Source organism: Gossypium hirsutum, chromosome A09 (assembly GCF_007990345.1).
Source record: "Gossypium hirsutum isolate 1008001.06 chromosome A09, Gossypium_hirsutum_v2.1, whole genome shotgun sequence".
In the NCBI taxonomy this organism is placed as follows: Eukaryota; Viridiplantae; Streptophyta; class Magnoliopsida; order Malvales; family Malvaceae; genus Gossypium; species Gossypium hirsutum.
This window is the reverse complement of record NC_053432.1, coordinates 63,225,526-63,247,113: the sequence shown is the minus strand read 5'-3', so window position 1 is coordinate 63,247,113 and position 21,588 is coordinate 63,225,526. Positions and strand designations below refer to the sequence as shown.

General features: G+C 30.6%; 2 protein-coding genes across 3 annotated transcripts; one reads left to right on the top strand and one right to left on the bottom strand.

The window, feature by feature from the left end:
• The first annotated feature begins 7,357 nt into the window (after positions 1–7,357).
• Positions 7,358–11,225, top strand: LOC121206112 (aspartic proteinase 36). 2 transcript variants are annotated; one of them, XM_041076405.1, is made up of 10 exons: positions 7,358–7,885; positions 8,229–8,358; positions 8,459–8,709; positions 8,815–9,042; positions 9,216–9,378; positions 9,533–9,606; positions 9,694–9,790; positions 10,136–10,202; positions 10,524–10,595; positions 10,829–11,225. In XM_041076405.1, the coding sequence occupies exons 1-10, from the start codon at positions 7,644–7,646 to the stop codon at positions 10,987–10,989; spliced, it is 1,485 nt and encodes a 494-aa protein (XP_040932339.1). In that variant the 5' UTR covers positions 7,358–7,643; the 3' UTR covers positions 10,990–11,225. The 2 variants fall into 2 exon arrangements, 1 of the variants encoding a protein (XP_040932339.1); XR_005901091.1 differs by lacking the exon at positions 10,136–10,202 and having other exon boundaries at positions 7,371–7,885; positions 10,829–10,971.
• A 3,143-nt stretch (positions 11,226–14,368) lies between these two features.
• LOC107889086 (protein argonaute 5) lies at positions 14,369–20,557 on the bottom strand. The gene is made up of 22 exons (XM_016813389.2): positions 19,801–20,557; positions 18,896–19,113; positions 18,647–18,796; positions 18,413–18,546; positions 18,221–18,330; positions 18,011–18,114; positions 17,572–17,710; positions 17,373–17,489; positions 17,181–17,291; positions 17,028–17,099; positions 16,686–16,805; positions 16,448–16,598; positions 16,251–16,372; positions 16,025–16,162; positions 15,806–15,948; positions 15,661–15,723; positions 15,516–15,579; positions 15,282–15,408; positions 15,121–15,194; positions 14,950–15,044; positions 14,814–14,845; positions 14,369–14,728 (listed from the first exon to the last, which is right to left on the bottom strand). The coding sequence occupies exons 1-22, from the start codon at positions 20,317–20,319 to the stop codon at positions 14,556–14,558; spliced, it is 2,976 nt and encodes a 991-aa protein (XP_016668878.1). The 5' UTR covers positions 20,320–20,557; the 3' UTR covers positions 14,369–14,555.
• Between the last annotated feature and the right edge of the window lie 1,031 nt (positions 20,558–21,588).

The window sequence follows — 21,588 nt, the reverse complement described above, 5'->3', positions numbered from 1 at the left end:
ATTATATCCATATTTATAGAAATAGTCGCTATGGAATTTGAATATGAATATAACATCAACAAACATACCTCTCTACCGGCTTGATGATCAATTTCTTGTTGCATCCAAGTAGGTCTTTAGCCCTAAATATTTTCAAATATTGAATGTAATTAAAAATTATAAATATATGGTTGTTAATAAATTTTAAGATATTAAGTAAGATTATATTTTTACAAAATTATAAGTATATAGTCATTAATTCATTTAAAGATATGATGTACTATTATATTTTTACCTTCGAATAAGATGAATGTGCACTAAACCACGACATTTGTATCCATTTCCAAATTTGCATAAGCATATAACAATCATTTATTTCATCGATATGATGCCAAGTCGCTCTACAAAACGCTCTATACAAATATGTCAGAGTTGTTGACATCAAACTAAATGTTGCAAAGACTACAATAGAGGAAGATACATGAAATGGACCTTATTCCCTAACTTGTCTAGCAACAACATTCCTCCTACTATCCAAAGACCCAAGCTCTGGCATATCAATCCATTTCATCCACGGTTGCATGTGTTGGGAGGAGGAACGAAAAGTCACTTCAACTATGTGCATTTCACCCGATTCCCATCTAATTTCGTACCATACATAGATTATGCAATGCCTAACAACTAATAACACACGTACTCTACATTGATACCACTAGCTCTTGTTACAACATGCCCATCAATTGGAAAGTCAATTATTAAAGTAACATCTTCCAGTGTCATAGTTACGTCCCTGCATAAAAAATGGAAAGTATTTATCTTCGACCTCCATCTTTCCGGCAAGGCGAAAAGAAGTTTCCATATCATTTCAAACGTTTTTCTATATTGCATTTAATCTAGCACTCTTCAAGTGTTCTTGGATGCATCCATTCCAGCTTCGAGAAGTTTACATTATGTCAAGCATAAACAATTTGATCTACTTGTTCAAAATGTTACAAAAATAATATTTAATTTCATAAAATTTAAAAAATAATTCATGATAACAAAATTAAAAAATTGAGTAGGAAATTTTACCACATTGGCAGCATGGTGAGCTAGATGTTGTTCAAACCTTAAAGTGCTCACTTGTTCTCGAAAAATAAGTAGAAAATGACAGTTCTTTATTTTAATTTTTTTTTTGGCAAAATGGCGTTTGAGAATTCATTTTCATTGAGAATAGAAAAGGAAAAGATGATTTATTTATAGATGAGGATCTCAACACCAATAGGCCTCGAGTTCTTAACCTTAAACGTATTAGTTGATCTAACAAACAAATAAATACTCTAAATCAAAATTGGCTAGTTTGAATAATCGAATTTGACACTCAACATCCTATAAAATACTTTATTTTGAAAAATAACATTTTATAATATTTATGTTTGATATATAAATAGTTGAATACTTGACCTGATATTCAGTTACCCTACTTACTATGAACAATGTTTAATTTTAGTTAACATGTGTCATATATATAAAGACCATTGACTATATTATAAAACAGAAGATCATGATGATAATTGAAATTGACAAAATCAACGAATTGAAATAGAGAAATTCAACGAAGAATCTTCCAAAATATCATCATCTTTGACGTGTTAAATTAAATAATTGAATATGTATGTGGCCAATAGTCTTGGGAAATGAAATTAATTTCAAGCAAATCAATCATAATCAAGCTTTTTTTCTTCTTCAAAATAATCATAATCAAGTTTTTATATTACACTTGCTATCCCCTCCCCGAGTTAGTCAGAGAGAAATAATATAAAACAAAACTTATAAAAGCTTAAACTCCAACTTTAAAAAATGAATCTATACCTTTTCTAGTCATAGCCATGAGCTAAGCGTGTATGTGATGAAGCTAATTATGTTGAAATGCTAATTAATTTACGCTTAATCATAAATTTTGTGTAAATGATTTTAATTGTATATTTGAGTTTTTTTTGTCGTTAACCTTTATTTTTTTTTCAATTTATTTTTTTAACAGATTTGATGAAAGTTAACACAGGATGATGTAAAATTTCATATGTAGAATATTTTTAATGAGATGTAATCTATTATTTAAGTAGCCCAATAAAATAATTATATATGGGAAATAATAAAATAAATAAATAATTCATGAAGTTAAAAAAATAACTCTTAATTTAAAGAAAATATACGTAATTATCTAAAAAAAATATTTCAAAATGAATGCACATGTTTAATAATTTCGGTATAGATTACATCTTATTAAAAATATTCCACATATGAAATTCCATATCATTCCGTTAACTTTTAACGGTACTTTCATCAATTTGTTAAAAAAAACAATTTGAAAAAAAAATAAAGGTTTATGGCTAAAAAAAGCTCAAAAATACAATTATGGCCATTTTGATAAAACTTATAAATACCAGTGGCAAAATTTGTCATTAAGCCATTAATTTACATAATTTAAATTATTTTTGACCGTAAATCCAATATTCAAATTTCACAATCACCTTCGCTACTTGAAAAAAAAAACTTTGCCTTAGAAATTCAAGGTTTTTTTCAAATTGACATTAAATAATCACCTATTTTCTATAGCTCATGTTGTTATCTGTAATTTCACAGTCGATATCATCCTTCATCATCCCGTAATAATTGTTCGGTCTATAAAAATTGATATTTTCGATATTGTATTTGCCATCATCGGTATGTGTTTTTTTTCAAATACAATTTAAAAATACAAGTATTCCGTGATTATAATAATAATAATATTTTAATAGGTGTCAGCCATCACGTTGCTAACACCGGTTCAAATTTTAAAAAAGAAAATTTTTCGGTGCTTTTTTTATGTCAGCGTTCTCATTACTGACACCTATTAAAATATTATTATTATAATCATGGAATACCCATATTTTTAAATTGTATTTGAAAAATACATACTGATGCCACAGGCACAGTGTCGACACCAAAAAACCATTTTTTTATAGACTAGACAATCATTACAGGGTATGGAAGGTGGTGTTAGCGATGAGATTGCCGGCAACAACCTGAACTGTAAAAAACAAGTCATTTTCATACAATATTTTGAATCTAAATCGTTTTCATAAATAATCAATTTATTTAGGTCAATTTTGAAAAAAAAAAACAGAATTGAAGTATTCAAACTCAACTATTCCCATGGAACTTCAGACCCAAAATTGAAAAGAAAATACATATTACATTTTATTGATATATTCTCAAACATGTCCTTCCCATTTCCATTCCTTCCATACACACTATTCAATACAAAAGAAAAAGACACATAGGGATGCATTAGTCATTTTCTAAAGCACCTTTGTCTTTAATGAAAATTAATATTTCTAAAATTGGATTATTATTTTTTCAAAATCAATAGTCTTCGTTCATTCAATAGAAGACTTATGATTATCAAAAAATAGTGAATAAATCCAACCTTTACATCCACATAAAATTAATTTGAATTAAATTAACTTTTTAATTTTGAATTATTTTAACTTGAATTATTATTTAATTAATAAAAAATTATGTGATTTAAAAATTATCATGAAAACATTATTACAAAATAAATTTACATATTAACTAAAAATATCATTAATTGAATACGATGATAAGTCACAATGCATTCATAATGAGATATACAAATTCGGAAATTAAATGATAAAAGAAATTAACTAAAAATGTTAATTAATGGGAAAGAAAGTTCCTGAGAGTTTTGGTATATTCTTTTTAAATAAGTAGTGTCCTTTTTTTGGATTAATATCAAGTCTTAAAAGCAAAAATTGCCCCACAAATTTTGGGCAAAGAAAACAATAATGGTCCAATTTCTCTTTCATTTTGATTGTTGTATTGTGGCTTTACAAAGCTTTTATGACTCATAAATCATAATCTTATAACATTGCTATCCTTCAAAATAAATTTGTCCTCTAGTTTCTTTATTTCTTTTCACAACCCCTTTTTTTTTTAAATTTATACAAGCTTTTAAAGCTATCTCAACTATAGGAAAGGTTGGTATACATTTGAATTATTATTGTTTTAGCTTAGTATAAAGTTCCTTTATGGACTATTATTTTTTACAACCCAAACCCTTGAATGAAATTAGTTTGGAAGCATATCGATTCTTTTTTATATAATGTTTAGAAGTACTTATAATCCTTCTCCAACTCATAAATAGGAGGATAATGTGCTCCAGTGCATTCGAACCTATATCTTCCTGCATTGGCAACAATGCTCATGTCGTACAATATTGTTTAATGTTAAAGAGGAAGGCAAAACAATATTAGAGGATTTTCTTATTAAAATATTGTAAAAAAAAATTATTTCGGAACTTATTTTGTAATATGCATTTTTTGGGAGGCATATCTCAACAACTATTGTGAGATTTAAATTCCTTACTGAATTTGTTATCGTAGAGAAGCACTGATGATGTTGAGGTCCTTTTTTATAAATACTTCCATTTTTTTTATTTCACTGAAAGTTCTCTAAGAAAATCTTAAAACTCCCCGCCTAGTAAATTTTTTTTTTTAATTTTCTATTCTTTTACACAAGAGAAGGGTCATCTCTTACCGTACCATAAACATAGTAAAAATACTCACTTGATTTTTAAAAATTTTATTGTTAATAGATTTTGTTATAATTATATTTTATTATTATGAAACTTTTTTTTTAATATTTTGTTAAATTAAATACACTAACCTCGACACCGCTTGACAAGCTTAGTATACATTTCAACAAGACATGGATACTTGTAAGTATTGAGGTATATATCAATTTATTCTCTAAATATTCTTGAACCCTTAACCATTTCCCTGTAATTCAAAATTAGAACTTTTCGAGCCTTAAACCCCAACCCATTTCCCTTTGCACTTAACACTAAATTAAAGCATCCGACTTCTTTTTGGCTAGAATTTGAGTCGAAGATTTCGACCTAATCAAAGGAAACTCTGACTTCCTTTACTCTAATACTTTTCATGACAATGAAATTCTGCAATTATTGATGTATTGTTCAATCATGAAGAAATTTGTTAAACTAACCACAATTAGGGTACATCTTAACTTTTAATTCCTATTTAAAGGCTAAAGTACTTCTTTGTACTCAATTGATGCTCCGACATTTGATGAAGTCGGTTTCCACTAAAGGCAGTTTGATTATACCATTTAATTTAGTGATTAATTGTATAATTTACTCTAAATTATACTATTTTAAATAAATTTTATGAATTTTTTGTACGTAATAATGTAATTTAACCTGATTTTTTCTTTTACACATTTAAATCAAGGGCAAAGTCAGAACAAATTTTTAGGGGCTAAATGAAATTTTAATTTTTTATAGTCTATATATTTATAATTTTTAAAGGATTAAATTTTATTTTTATAATTTTAGAGGAGCAAAGTGTAATTTTACTTTTACTTATTTAATATTTTTAAAAAAAATTTAAGAGTCTAAATAATAATTTAAACATGAAGTTGATAAAACAAAAGTTTAAATGTCATGGACCTCCATACTCATAAGAAAATTATTTTTATAATATTTTAATAAAAAGAATGAATTATATGAAACTGTGATTTTACGCTATCTCTATTCATTTCCAATAAGAGAATGACAAATCAGATTTTTTCTCCTGATTTTGAACTTTTTACTCCTGAAAAAATTTAAATCCAACTAAAAATACTAAAGATAAAAAAAATTGAATTTGTCATTCTCCTATTAAAAAAAGAAATAAAGATAATGTGAAATCACAGTTTCATATAATCATTCCTATTTTAATAAAATACATCATAACAATATTTTGATAATACATTTTATTAACGAATAAATATTAAATATAACTTTAGTTTCATATTTTAAATTCACCTAATAAACAAAATCCACAGCATTTCTTTAATCAACTTGCTACAAATGCAAGCAGTCAAGCACGCCATAAGTTACCTTTTCACTATAGAATGCATATACTTTTTTTGGGGGGCATAATCACAAATTAAGTTTTTTATTTTACATTTTTATCAATTTAGTTTTATTTTTTAATTAAATATAGCCTTCAATTTTTTAAAACGAGTTGATTTGATCATTAATTTTTCAAAATGGATTGAATTATTTTTTTAATGAAAATATAGACTAAAACATTACATTTTTAAACATGACAATCCATACAGTAATTTACGTATACTTCATACTAAAAATTTGAATATTTTTATAATTTTTAAACTATTTGTTGATCAACATCATCAAAAATTATTATTTAGTTAGTATTACATTAAAAAAGTTATTTGACTCTTTTTGAAATATTCATGTTTAAAGAGTGTAAAAAGTCCTCAAAATTTTTTAAACAAAGCAATTAAACCACTACTTATTTTTATACTCTACTAGGCACTTAAACTGTCAAAATACATCAAAAAGGTCCTCAAACTTTTTCAAAAAAGCAACTAAACCCCTGCTCTTTTTTCTTCTTTTTTTTTCACTCAATTGCCAAAATTTATTAAAAAGGCCCTTTGATCATTAAAGCTAACCGCCCTTAATTTTTTCAGTTAAAACCATCACGTGTTACAACATAGCGTGACATGTGGCAAAAAATGATAAAAAAATAAAAATCAATAAAATTTATTAAATTTTAATAAAAAATATAAAAAAATTATTTTTTAAAAATTAGAAAAAAATTATAAAAATAATAAAAATTTGTAAAATTTTATAAAAATTGTAAAAAAAATTATAAAATATATGGAAATATAAAAAATGTAAAGAAATATAAAATTCGTAAAAATTTATAAAAATTATTATACCAGAAACTGGGAATCATTAACTTTAACAATCAATTATTAAAGTTAAAAGTTAAAGGGTTATAATTTACTTTATTTTATAAAACTTTACATTTTTTATATTTTTTATGATTTTTATTTTTTTCTAATTTTTAGTAAATTTTAAATTTTTTTATATTTTATTAAAGTTTAATAATTTTTATAACTTTTATTAATTTTTATTTTTTATAACTTTTTTGTCACATGTGACAGCGGTTGTGACATGGGTGGCTCTAACTAAAAGAAAATTAGGAGCAGTTAACTTTAACAGTTAATTGTTAAAATTTACTATCAAAAGGCCTTTTTGAAGGTCTTTTTAAGTACCCAATTGAGGGAAAAGAAAGGTAGTTTAATTTTTTTTTTTTAAGTTTGAGAGCTTTTTACACTCTTAATCCAAATATTAGTGGTTACATTTAGCTCAAAAAAGAGCTAAATTGATAAAATATGTAAATATTGAGGGCTAAATTTAAAATTATACTTTTTTTTTCAACTAATACATACCCAATTTTAAAAAATTAAAAGAAAATATTCCATATTAACCTCTATATATATATTTTTAATATAAATATGCAACGTAACGTAATCCATGTCTTGTTGAAAACCTGTTGTGTCGTGTTGGTGTTTCCTTTTTAGCTTTCCCTCAAGCTATAGAATCCTCTATGTTCTCATCTCTCCTAAGTACTTCTCTTCCATTTATCTTCCTTCTTCTTTTCTAGTTTTCCACAAACCCTTTTTTCCCCTTCCAAATTTCTTATCTTTATTTGTTTTATTTTAGAGAGAAATAATTTTGTTAAAAGAACAAAGAGCCAAAGACATAGATAGTTACTCCAGAGCTTTTGTAAGAGAAGAGCAAGGGGAAAATGGCGGCGGTTTTTCCCACCTGGATTTTGATAGTGGCCTTGCTTTTTGACGCTGCGGTGGTTATGGGTAGTTTTCCTGCAACTTTGAAGCTGGAGAGAAAAATTCCTCTGGCGAGTCATGAGTTGGAGCTGAGTCAACTCAGAGAACGAGATAGACTCAGGCACGGAAGGTTGTTGCAGTCTTCTTCTGGTGGCGTTGTGGATTTTCCTGTTATGGGGACCTATGATCCGTTTCTTGTTGGGTAAATAAGTTCCAATCAAATTTCTTTACTGCACTTTTCTTGGTTTTTTTTTTTGAATTTAGGCTTGGTTTTGAATCATTCGTTTCTAAATTTGGATTGAGAAGTTAAATATCTGACTAATTTTCAATGTTGGGTATTTACTATTTACATGAAATTTATCATTTTTATTAGCTTCTTCTCTGTCCTTCACTTTGTTAAAGTTTTTTAGTGTCTCTTTTACTTTGGGGTTCATTAATTGTATACTACAACAGTAATTTTTTCCCTTTTTCTTTGTTTATGCTTTGTTTTGGCTGCTTTTTCTTTTAATTTACTGATTTATTTCTTTTTTTGTGTGTGTGTTTAGGTTATATTATACAAAAGTACAATTAGGGTCTCCTCCAAGGGAATTTCATGTACAGATTGATACTGGAAGTGATGTTTTATGGATAGGGTGCAATTCCTGCAATGGTTGTCCTCAATCTAGTGGACTTCAAGTAAAATTCGCTTTTCCTTGTTTTTTTTTTCTTTTTCAATTTGGTAATTGATTGAAAGAAAATGAAATGAGCAACTATGTTATTTTTTTTCTTCTTACAGATTCAGCTTAATTTGTATGATCCTGGAAGCTCATCAACAGCTTCATTGGTCTCATGTTCAGACCAAAGATGTAGTGCAGGTCTCCAATCATCGGATTCCGGCTGTTCGGGTCAGAGCAATCAGTGCAGTTACACATTTCAGTATGGAGATGGTAGTGGAACATCAGGCTATTATGTAGCGGACTCGTTGCATTTTAATTCAATTCTTGAAGGATCTGTGATTACTAATTCTACAGCACCCATTATGTTCGGGTGAGCTAAATAGTTCATCAACGTCGCAATGCTAATCATGTTGTTTCCAATTTGTTTGATTGGAAAGATGTAACTTGTTGGCTTAAATTGTGGATTGTGAAACAGGTGTAGCGTGTTGCAGACCGGGGACTTGACAAAGTCCGATAGAGCTGTTGATGGAATATTTGGATTTGGCCAGCAGAGTTTATCTGTAATCTCTCAACTTTCATCAGAGGGAATAACTCCCAAAGTTTTTTCCCACTGCTTAAAAGGAAGTAACAGTGGTGGGGGTATACTTGTTTTTGGCGAGATTTTGGAGCCGAATATGGTTTACACTCCGCTTGTCCCATCACAGTATGTTTTCTTTTATTTGTTTTTTGTATAATGTGGTACACAATCTTACATACATAGGTTTATGAGATAGATATGCTACCATTTCTGCTTGTTGGATGTATATTGGGGACTGTAGGAAAATATAAGGCTTCATTGGCTGTTTGGTTAACCATCCTTGCACCACGAAATTTCAGGCCTCACTATAATCTTGATCTGCGGAGCATTTCAGTTGGTGGACAAGTTTTATCAATAAACCCATCAGTGTTTTCTACATCAAACAACCAAGGAACAATAGTTGATTCCGGGACAACTTTAGCATACCTAGCTGATGAAGCTTATGATGCTTTCATGAGTGCTGTAAGTCACGAGTTATGTTTTACCAATACTTGGCCAACATTAAGAAGATCAACTATCATTTAAAATATATATATGCTTTTCACTTGTTATGCTTGTTTTCTGATATTAGTTGTGAATCACGAGTTTAGTGATTAACTATTCTCTTGTTGTGCAGATCACAAATGCTGTTTCACAAACCGTGCGCCCTATTCTTTCCAAAGGAAATCAATGCTACCTTATAACCTCCAGGTTGACTACCCACTGATATTATTTCATTTCGTTTCAGTGACTGATGATTGTAACTCGTAACTGACAGTATGTTAACATTCTGTTTAGTGTCAACGACATATTCCCTCAAGTTAGTCTGAACTTTGCTGGTGGTGCATCCTTGATTTTAAATCCGCAAGACTATCTTGTACAGCAGAATTCTATCGTAAGTTATCTAAAGCTTTGGACATGCATACATAGATTTCTATCTACTGTATCATACTTTCTTCCTGTTATACGGTAGAGCTTGTCTGATTTTCTTCCTTTGAGCAAAATAGTTTGATGGGTTTCTTTAGTTTGATGGGTTTCTTTGTTATTTATTTTCTATTTTGTATTTTTAGCTGTTTGAATCTCATTATTAGCCCATGTTTCAATTCCAAAGTGGAAGTATATTGAGACAAGCTCTAAAATCTAACGTCAGTCTGAACGGACTTCCTTGTTTTGTATGTTGTGTCGTTTTTATTTCATATCCTGAATTTCTGAATGAAAAACGGCCGACTTATATTTACAGGGTGGTTCTGCAAGTTGGTGCATAGGCTTTCAGAAAATTCAGGGTCAAAGGATAACAATTTTAGGAGGTATTTTCACTACACAGAATGTCCGGATCAATTACGTTACACTTGTTTGGAGACTTCATGAATTCTGGGCTTTCTATAACGTGACAATTTGTTACTTGTAGGCCTAAGCTTAGCTTTGTGCTTGAAATTTTAATGCTTTATATGTCACTTAGCTGGATGATTTTTGCCTGCATGATGTAGTAAGCCATAAATATTCTTCCTTTTTCTTTTGCAGGCTTAGCTTTGTGCTTGAAATTTTAATGCTTTATATGTCACTTAGCTGGATGATTTTTGCCTGCATGATGTAGTAAGCCATAAATATTCTTCCTTTTTCTTTTGCAGATCTTGTTCTAAAAGACAAAATCTTTGTATATGATTTGGTGAATCAACGGATCGGATGGACCAACTATGACTGTAAGTGTCAAAATGAACTTTCATATTATACATTAGAATAGATTTTTCCAATAATCTCCAGTTCGACAACCTCCTAAATCCTGTAAAACGACTTTTCCACCATCACGTTGTTAAAAGGACATATTCAATAGGTGCGGAAGATGTCAAAATTCGGAATACCAATGCTCGTTTCCATTTTTATCTCACCGAGTTTATGTTGACTCTGAATCTGCTCCATTGTGTATTGAGATCAGGTTCAATGTCGGTCAATGTCTCAACAAATATCAACACAGGAAGAACTGAATTTGTCAACGCGGGGCAGATGAGCAATGATGGTTCATCGCGGGATCAAATACGGGGCATGCTAGCTTTACTTCTACCTATAATCATGCTTACCGGTCTACTGTTCTTGTAGCATATCCTGTAAGGATTCCGCCGGCTGCTCAATGTGCAAAACAATTGGTAGGTTATTTTCACGGCTGTCTTTTTTTCTTTTCTTTTTTTTTTTTGTTCACTGTGTATCTTCATCATTAGCCATGTAAAATTACAGGTTTCAGGGGTTTACTGTGATTGACTGTAGTGTAAATTACATTCATACATGTTCTTTTTTGACAGTAAATTTAATTTATACTAGCCTTCTTGCATTTGTTACTTTAAGCCCTCCTTTTTTTGTATTTTAATTTTGTATCAATTTGTTTTACTTCTGAGTAATTAATAGAGGATAAGTCTTTTTGTCAAATTTTATACACTTAAATTTAAAATGAAATTTAAAAAAAAAAAGTAAAATGTTATTGCATAATTTTAAAAAGTAAAAATGAAAAATAAAATAAAACTTAAGAAAAAAAAAAGAGTGAATGACAAAAATTTTGTAAAAGCTTCAAAAATATCAAAATTAATATTTTTAGAACATTCATTTTTTTTCTTAAATGTTCTATTTTAAACTATGCTATATAAAATCTAATGTCTCATTTAATAGTTAAATTAACAATGTTAGTAACAAAAAATAACCTAATTGATATAACATCGATAGTTTGAAGATGTAATTAAAATAATTTGAAGTTTAGGGACTAATTTAGAATGAAAATTATAATTTGGAGACATTTGGTGCAGTTAACTCAAATTTTCATGGCAACTTATATTTACACATATATGTATATATATATATTTTATTTAAATTGTTGATTGAGTTGTTTCAAAAAAGAATTTCATTGAGCTGGTGTAATAAGGTTTAAACCAACATATTTAAAGGTTCAAACTAATCATTTCAACAAAAACCTCATTTGAACTTTTCATTAATATATTTTCTACATGATCTTTTACATTGACATTTTGTAACATAACTTAATACTTAAAAAAACATTTAACTGAGTTGCTATTACAAGTTAATTAGATTAATTTTTATGTAAAATTATAATAATAAATAATAAATATAATTACAATATTAACATTATCCTTCAAAAAAATTATAATTTTACCATTATATTATATATATGTTGTTAAAATATCATATAAATTTTACACTATTTATTTATTTTTTTACCAACAAGTGTTGTATTTAATGATAAGGCACATTATATTCTTAATTGGAGACATAGATTTAAACATGGTTAAAAAAGACAACCACGAACAGCAAACATAAACAGTAAAACGGGCATAAAGAATACAAAAAAATCTTTTTTTTTTCTTTATTAACTATAACAACTTCCTTTTTTTTCCATCCCAATTTCCATAGCAACCATCCCCTTCCCTAGTTTCTACTTCACCAGATCTCTTTTTTTTCTTTTTTTTTAAAACAATTAAAGTCAGTTTAATTTATGAAATACTGGTAAATAGAAACATGATTTTCATTTTCTATTTTTTAAAAATAAAAAAAAAACATTTTGATAAATAGAAATAAAAACATGTTATTAATAAAATAAAATAAATTTTGTATTGATATGGATTTGAATCAGAATACCGGATTCAATATAAGAAAAAAAAAGTTGAAAAATAAATATTTTTTGTGCTTATATGGATTTGAACCAATATGAATTCATTTAAAGTTAAAAAACCCTTTATTCTCATTTTTTCATTTCCACAAAACATTTTGGTGAAAATAATGAAAATTATTTTTAAAATTTTCAATCATCCATTTTTTAAAAAAAGGAAAATGACTTTTATTTTAAACATTGCTTCTTCTTTTTTTTATCTTCTCTATTTTGGTTAACCACCCATATCCATTGATGAATCAAAATTGATAATTTTCTTCACCTTCTGTGTCATCATGAATGGAAAAGATGGTGCTTGTTTTTTTTAGTTTTAGATTGAAAAGAAATGAAACAGATAAAAGCAATGATAGAACAGAATAGCTGATGAATGGACAAAACCATTTTCATACAATCAGATGAGAGGATTAAATGAGAGCGAAGAGTATAATGAGAGAGGACAAAACCATTATCAAAATTGATAATTTTCCTTTGATATTTTAAGAAGATTTTTTATTCATCAACAGAATTTGAGGGAAAAAAATATAATGAAAGAGAAATCATAAATCTAATGTTTTTAATAGTCATTTACTATTCACACCTCATTGTTATAGTTGCGTTTGAATCCAAACACACACCCTACTTCTATTTCTAATTTCACTACTACAGTATCCTATTTCATCGCTATAGTAACTAATCTCATTGTCATTGTTGTTTTCAATATCACCGAAAGTAAACGCACCACTCATCCAAACTAAGCCTAAACTATTAAAATTTTAATGGCATGGTTTGTCCACCTTTAATGAAGTAAAAAACAATCCAAGTGGATTGAAGTTGGGATGGGCGATGCATTTATCTTCAGTGAGATTAAAAATAGCGGTAGCAGTGAGATTAATTATTGCATTGGATATTGTAAAACAGTGGCGGGGTGTGTATTTGGATTCAAACGCAGTTGTAACGGTGAGGTGATAATAGAATAAGACTATTAAAAACATTAGATTAGAAATTATATATAATAAAAGTTTTTAAAATTATTTCATTTTTATGAAAATATTAAAAATATGTAAATTTATAAAATCATTTAATAAAATATTAAAATTGTATTTACTATGTTTATTAAAATTGTAAATTTTAAAAAAAAAATTGATTAGGGTTGATTTTTTATTCATTGGAGCTTTAAACTCCGGTAGAAAATTGGAGTTGCGGTGAGGAGCAGTGAGGATTTTCGAACGTAGCCATCACACTTTTGTTAATTGGTAATCTAAAAGAAGTTTAAGAAAGTGTGTTAAAAAATAAATGACATTTATGAAATTTTCATAATCCACAAACGATGTGTGCAAATATAATAATCCAAACTTCAGACAACAATTCGCTCAACCACCAAAACAAAAATTCCAAAATTAAATAATTACTAAGTCGACCAATGGAATAAATAAGACTCCACAATTGTTGTTATTATAGTTGAAAAACAGGCTAAGAATTATGCTAAACGTGGTGTAAATTATGTTTTTTTTTTTTTTACAATTAGGGATTTGGGATTTCTAATGCTTACATCATAAAATTATTAGCACTATACAAAAAGATTATTTGACTTACATACTTTTTTATACAATAAAACTTACAATATTTGAATATTAAAAATGATTTCATTATGAGAAATATATAAATGTGATTTTTCATACACAAAATGTGCATACTTAATTGTGACAATTTTCCCTAAGGCCTGTGATAAATTTTTAACATCAATGAATTATTGTTATATCATCAAAGGTGGCATTGGAGTAGAAGCATAACAGCGTTGGCACCCATTGAGGGACGAAAATCCTGATGTTTCAGTTCGAAAAGGTAAATTTATTTTATATATGATTGGGATAATTGTTTTTCAGTCTCTGGTAAAAAGATCTGCTGTACCCTCCAACAAAAAGCTATTTGCTAACAAAACAACTGTACCAACCAACATCCACAAACTGCAACTATACTTGCGCAACTTTCCACACCATCAACCAAACATAATTTATCAGATGTAGAACATCACTTCCTTCACATTATCCTTTATGCTGGGGAGCGGCCTAACCTCTACAACCTTGTCTTTCGGCTTTCGGCCTCCAGTAGACCCACTATCCGACATCTCATCCTCAATATAATAGCGTGCCCTAAAAGCAGCGAGGTGAGCATAGTATGCCGGAGGCACTGCAAACATATAATCCAAATATTCACTGTCAAAACCAAATCTTAGTCAACAATTTTAACAAGACAAAAAAACATCATCACAAACCTATGGAAACAGACTTGGTACACCTCGCATACCTGTCCAAAAAGTAAAATTATTATTATATAATTACTAGGTGCTGATCTAAAGCATTATTTATTCACCCCATTTCAGGATTATACAGAAAGAAGTAAACACATACGTGTAACATAAACTGTTTGTGAGCACTTGCAAGATGTCAGCAGTGAAGCCATTTTCATCAAACAAAACGTGGTAATGTGTGGGCTTGCTTGTCCCCTACACAACATCATCAATATCAGATCGGACAAAATTAACATAAAAACCATCACACTTCAAGGGAAGCCTCGTTTACCTGGATGCCAGCGTGACTATTGAGATAAAAATCAAACTCAGTTGGATGACAGATGCTAGTATCCACAACAGTACCTGAAAGTTAATGGCTACATTAAAATATGCTAACAAAATGAAGATCAAGAGAATACAATCAAATCCCTATTATAAGATTAAAATCACCTGGTAATATATTGCCACTCCTATCAGTTTTGTTGCGATCAGTAGGGAATAAGCGAGTATGATGCCTCTTTTGAACCACAACAAATGTAACCCGAGGCATATATCCTTCCTGTAGCGAGGAACAAGCCTGGAAGGAAGAAAACTGCAGGGGTCAGAAGGCCCAAACACCAAAAAACATCGCATCCATTTTACAGTGAACCAACAATAATAGATATTATACAGTGATTTCAATACCTTCCGAATTGCATCCATTTCATAAAGCAAAACTTGGCTGAATTGTCCTTCACTAACACCATCTCTGCCACACATCAAAAATCAGATATCAGCACTGCTGCTAGAAATATATACATAGATTAGGATGGTCAAAAACAAACATTACCTATAGAAGATAATTCTAGAAGGCTTTTGTCTTGTCGACTTGAAGAAAGCAAGAAGCAATTCCCTGCAAACTTGAAATGTTAAGAAAGTAGAGCACTTCTAGAAGAAACTAAAAATTTAAGTCTGAAATAAATCTATCTCCCTACCTAACCATTCCACCCTCAACTAAACCCTTTTGTGGATCCTTAGTTTGTTTATAAAGATCCTGGATTATTTCCACCCGGTGAGTCTGTGCTGAGACGATTCCACGATACTTGGTTACCTCAGGCCAATCCATTGAAGCAACGACCTGCAGCAAGCCAATAACCTCTTAAATATGATCAAGTAACAAAATGGGGATGATAGAGAATAATGAGTATGCTTACTGCAGCTATAGAAGAACTAGAGTCTTCGCCAGGCGGCGGATGAGTGACATCTGCCCCAAAAATGATTGTAGGGACATCAGTCACAAGCGGAATTCTCCTTAAAATAGCATCATTCAGCACAGTATTTCGCCCCCCAACCTACAGAATTTACAATTCTAATGATTTAAGAAGATAACAAGACAAGAAAACACTAATCAAATCACCACCAGTGAGGCAAAACATATACCTTAGCATTGATCTTGAGAGCAACATTTTCAAAATATTGGTTGCTAAACTTTGAAGCTTGCACAGGCTTACAACATTGTGAAACAATACCTAGCTCCGTCTCACAAATTCGCTTTATTTTTCCTGCAAGCAAAAAGATTTGAGTCGCGCAAAGAAACCCCAGGCATTACCCATTTACAAAACATCAGAATTTCTTACCGTAAGAACCAGTCTTATCGGGTAAGATAATGATCAACAACTGAAGTGGCTTATTCAAGCCAGCAGACTCTTTGTATACATCCATGAGAGTCTGATCAATTCGATCAGAACGAGCTGATCGCATTGCAATTGAAGGGGTTTGGCGAAACACCTAGAGTAACAAAATGGGAAATCAAGCTAGTGATAAATAAATAACAGATATACCATCCACCTATACTAAAAAAACCACACAGCATACCATTCCTTTGCTGTTACACATTTTCACAAGCTCCGCACAGAAGTCTTCTGAAATATTCCAAAATTCCGCGGAAAAGTTCACACAAGTCCAGAAATCGACTTTACCCCCATTGACCATTTTCTGCAAAAAAAATTGTTGATCCTTAAAACCTAGCAAAATTTTCCCAAAAGATATATAGCTACACTAAACTGCAAAGAAGAGACACTGCAAACCTTAAAAATGAAATGAAAAAATGAACAAGAACTCTGGAACAAGAGGAAACTGAAGAGACAGGTCTGATTCCTTAAATTTTACAAATAATGCCACTTCAAAAAATAAGAGGTGAAGAAAAAAAAATATCACCTTGTTGATCATGTTCCATTGCCCACAACTAGGATTAACAATTTTGTCACGTCCACTTTCGTGATACTTTAGCTGCAGCAACCAAAACAGACATTAATATTATTATAAGACAGACGGTATCCTTGAAAATATAACATATTGGCATATAAGTACCGCTGGAGGATTTATAACTCGTGCATCAATCAACGCCAGTTCTCTGCGAACATGCATTCCAAATTCTTTAGTAACAAGCTCCTCCACCTCAAAATTATTGATCTGGACCATCTGCATGAACATGTAATGCCAAATGAATCACAATTCTCATCAACAAATTTAAAAAATAATAAGCATCAAAAATTGTAGTACCTTCGTAACATTCCCCTCCCTAACATTCGGACGTTGACAAGTTGCTCTAAGCAGAGATCTAACTTGTTGTTCATTTAGTTTTTTTGTGTATCTCTGACCCTCAACGATACTACACAGCTGCAAAACAAAATCATACAAGAGAATCAGTAACAAACAAAAAGAAAACAAAAACATGATCATCTTGATATAAAGTAAAAACCTCCATTGGCAGGTAGACAGGTCTTGCTTCACTTCCACTTTGAAGTGCAGGCAAGGATGGATATTTAAGCACAACATTGTATTTCTCACGGAAATACTTGACCACAGAGACATTTGTTCTCTTGTCATCGAGAGTAAATCTAAAAAATTGAACAGAAACATAATGAGACAGAATGGCACAAATATACCATAAGCACAAGATTTACAAACGTACAAGCATAAACAATATTTTAGAACAAGACATAACCAAGCCAAATACTAAAAACTTTCAACTGCAAAAAAAAAAAAATTAAAACCAACTCAATTTGAAGATGGAACTTAGATAAGTAGAGAATACAAGACTACAAATAACCCAAAAACAATTCTACCACACAGGCCACATAGAAGTAGCTTACTAAAAATATTTATGAGCACGTATAGTATTATAACAACAAACTCACGTCAACTGGCTTATAGGATCTCTAGATACTCCATTAATCTTGCAAGTTTTGGCATAATTCATGTAGATGAGCTTAACTCTTACTCCCTTCAAGGCCTTTTTCACCTAAAAAATACGGCAGTAGAAGCATTGCAAAAAAATTCAGCAAGTTTGATTAATAAACACTGAATTCAATATATATGTAGGGCAAGAAAAGAGTGTGTAATAATACTTTAATACGATCTTGATCAGACAGCGGCTTTGACAGGTTTGTTCCTCTGAAATGTTTCGCAACGAACTCTGAAACTAAAATTGGCTCATAGAATGATCGAGCAGACACATCTGCAAAGCAAAACCAGTAAATCTTCATACTGAAACATTAGGAACAAAGTGGCTACACAAACTGAGCAATCGAAGTACCTACCAATATTAAGAGATAAACCCATCTGAGTGGGTCGAAGACTCTGATAATATCCAGACCAGTATTCTATTCCATTACCAAGATCTCCTCTAGGACCTAATGATGTATCAAAAAAAGACCTTCCCACCTCAGTATATCTGCCAAATGATGTTTCAAATGTATTAATTTGATGTCATATAAAATGGTTTCAGCAATTTAACAGCAAGCAATCTTTAACATTAATCAACAGGCAGTTACATCTGAGATGGTTTAGATCTAAGAACAACATCCAGAACTTGAATAACTTCTTGAGGGCATTCAAAATGCCTTCTGCTCAAAAACTCCCTCAGATAATGAAGGTCTGGCTTGGAGGCCAGTTTGATTGCAACCTTAAATTGTTGCTCCTTCCTGCAATGGCAGGCAACCAGAAAGATCACAGGTAAACAATAATGACATCGGATAAAATGTAAAATGTCAAGAGACCATCATAGGATACAATAATATTACCGCGCAGGCCTAGATGAACCATCACTGCGATCTTCCTCAGTTAGCTTGATAACAAGCTCCTTTGACTCGAAGGGAAGAGGACCAGCAGTGTACAAACTCTTCCTGCCATCATAAGCTGGACACCTACGTCCAAGATGCGACTCTTTGTATACATCAATAAGTTGCTTCATTATAGCTCTGTTAACCTTTTTTGCGGTTACCTCAGGCGTTATAGTAACCTATAAGCAATGAAGTGCCAAAGGCCATCAAAAGAGACGAGAAGAAGATGCAAGTAACAGAGATGGACAAAGAGACAAGCAAATAAATAAGAAAACAAAAGAGGAAAATATACATTAAAATCCAATGAATATAAAATTCAACGAGATAATAAATAGCAAAAAGTCCAAATCAGTCAAGCAAATCATTAACAGTTAAACTTTCCCTTGGGTTTTTTAAAACAAAAGTAACTACTAAAACCTTCAGTGTATAGTAAAGTCGGAGAAAAAAAAACAGAGATCTAAGAAGTACCAAAATATAAAACGATTAAAACAAGGCAGAGAAATGACAAGGAAAACTAGCGATTAAAATACTGGAGAAGAAAATGCAAGTATCAGGGATGAACGAGGTAAATGAATAAGCGAACAGAAATATGAAAACATTAGAATTCAAAAAATATGATCTAAACAAGTGGAATTCGCTTAAGCAAGCCATTAACAGTTAAGGTTTCCCTCGGTTAAGTAATGACTGAAAGCTTAAATCCATAGATAGGTCAAAAGGAAGGAAGCAGAGACATACAAGCAAAAAAGAAAGAGAAAAAAAAATATATAAATAAATAAATAAATAACGATTAGAACAAGAAGCCAAAAATGTCGAGAAAAAATACAGGCTTAAAAACAAATGGGGAGACATGCGAGATAGAAAGTTACATCGTAGTGATGAAGATCGGCATTAGCAACATCTACGAGAAAATGGTTGGCTCTAACCCGACATTTTGTACCGACCGTGCCGAACCCGGGTCTTGGCGGGAACCTAATCGCCTTCGACGACGACGGAAGAACAGGAGCCGCCGTAGTCACAGCCACCGGCTCCATTGTAAGCTTCTCCGATACCTCTCTGGAAAGTGATCCTACACCAGAACTTGAAGGAGGATGAGAAAAAGGGGCCACCGATGGAGGAACTGGCGGAGCTACAGCCATTTGAGGAGGTGGCTGAGCCGGAGCCGTCTGAGGAGGTTGCTGAGCCGGAGCCATCTGAGGAGGAAGGGGGTTATAAGTTGCAGTAGAACCAGATGATCCACGGCCTCTTGCTCTACCGCCGCCGCCACCGCGGCCGCCACGAGAGGAAGACTGTGAAGGTTGACCGCGACCATGGCCCTGCCCCCGGCCACGTCCACCACGACCACCACCCCGACCACTGCCACGTCCACCACCACCTCGACCAGACATCGTCGGAAATTTGGGAAACTAAGCAAACAGATGAAAATTTCAACAACTCCAAAACAGAAGGGAAAAAAATGAAACAAACTACACTCCTGAGTATTGAGAGAGAATAGGAATGAATGGGCCCATTTTATAATAGAAGCAGATGAGGACGCAGACTTCGGGGACGTGTAAAAATGGACTCACTTTTTTAGTGAATCATGCCGGGTTCAGGTGTAAAAAATAAACCCGAACTGACCCTTTTTTGTTTAGAAAATACCCGGTTTGTTTTCATTTTTATCCTCTCTTTTTTCTGTTCTTTATTCTGTTTGTGTTAATTTGTAAATAAATATTAAATTTAAAATTATATAAAATATTATTTAACTATAATATATAAGCACGAATTTGGAGCCTACCAACAATATCTTTTATTTTTTATTATATTACTAAATTTACATTTAAAATAACTATAATTAATTTTAAAAAATTAAAAATATCATAATAGTTATAATTAAAATAAAATTTGTGATAATCATAATAATTTGTGATAATCATAATAATCTTAATTTTATTATTTATTATTTGAAATATATATTATAATAAAAAACAGTAATTTTGATGTATGTATATGATGTATATTGGCTTTTATGGATGTATGGTTGATATGATTAATATATTCAACTAGGGACGAAGCCAAAATAACTTTTTAGGGCAGAATGAAATTTTAATTTTTCATATTTTATATCTTTATAATTTTTAAAATATTAAATCGATTTTTTTTTTATTTTAAATGGGTCAAAGTGTAATTTATCTTTATTAATTTTAAAATTAAACAAAAATTTAGAAAATCTAAATAGTAATTTTTTATTTTAGGGAACCGAGGGCCTATGCAAGCCCCCTAAATTCGCTTTTGTATACAATATAAGTATGATTTATTTATAATTATCGAGTTACAAAATAAACTTACTATATTGAATTTATGAAAGATATATAACTTTTATTTATGTAATGCATGATATATATAAGCATGATAATTTTATTTATTTTTATGATATATTTTTTGTATATTTATGCAAAATACTGTGTATATTATTATATATTGTTTTATAACATTGTTTGTATATTACCGTATGTATTTTTATTTACATAATCTGCTGTTGACGAATCTGCCTTCATTATTGAGGAAAATATCGGATCAGTCCAATTCTTTTGCACAACGTCAACTTTGAAGAAAATCGGCCCTTAGTCGTACTGGGTGACGAATTTGGAGGGTCGCGTCCGGACGTCAGTTTTTAT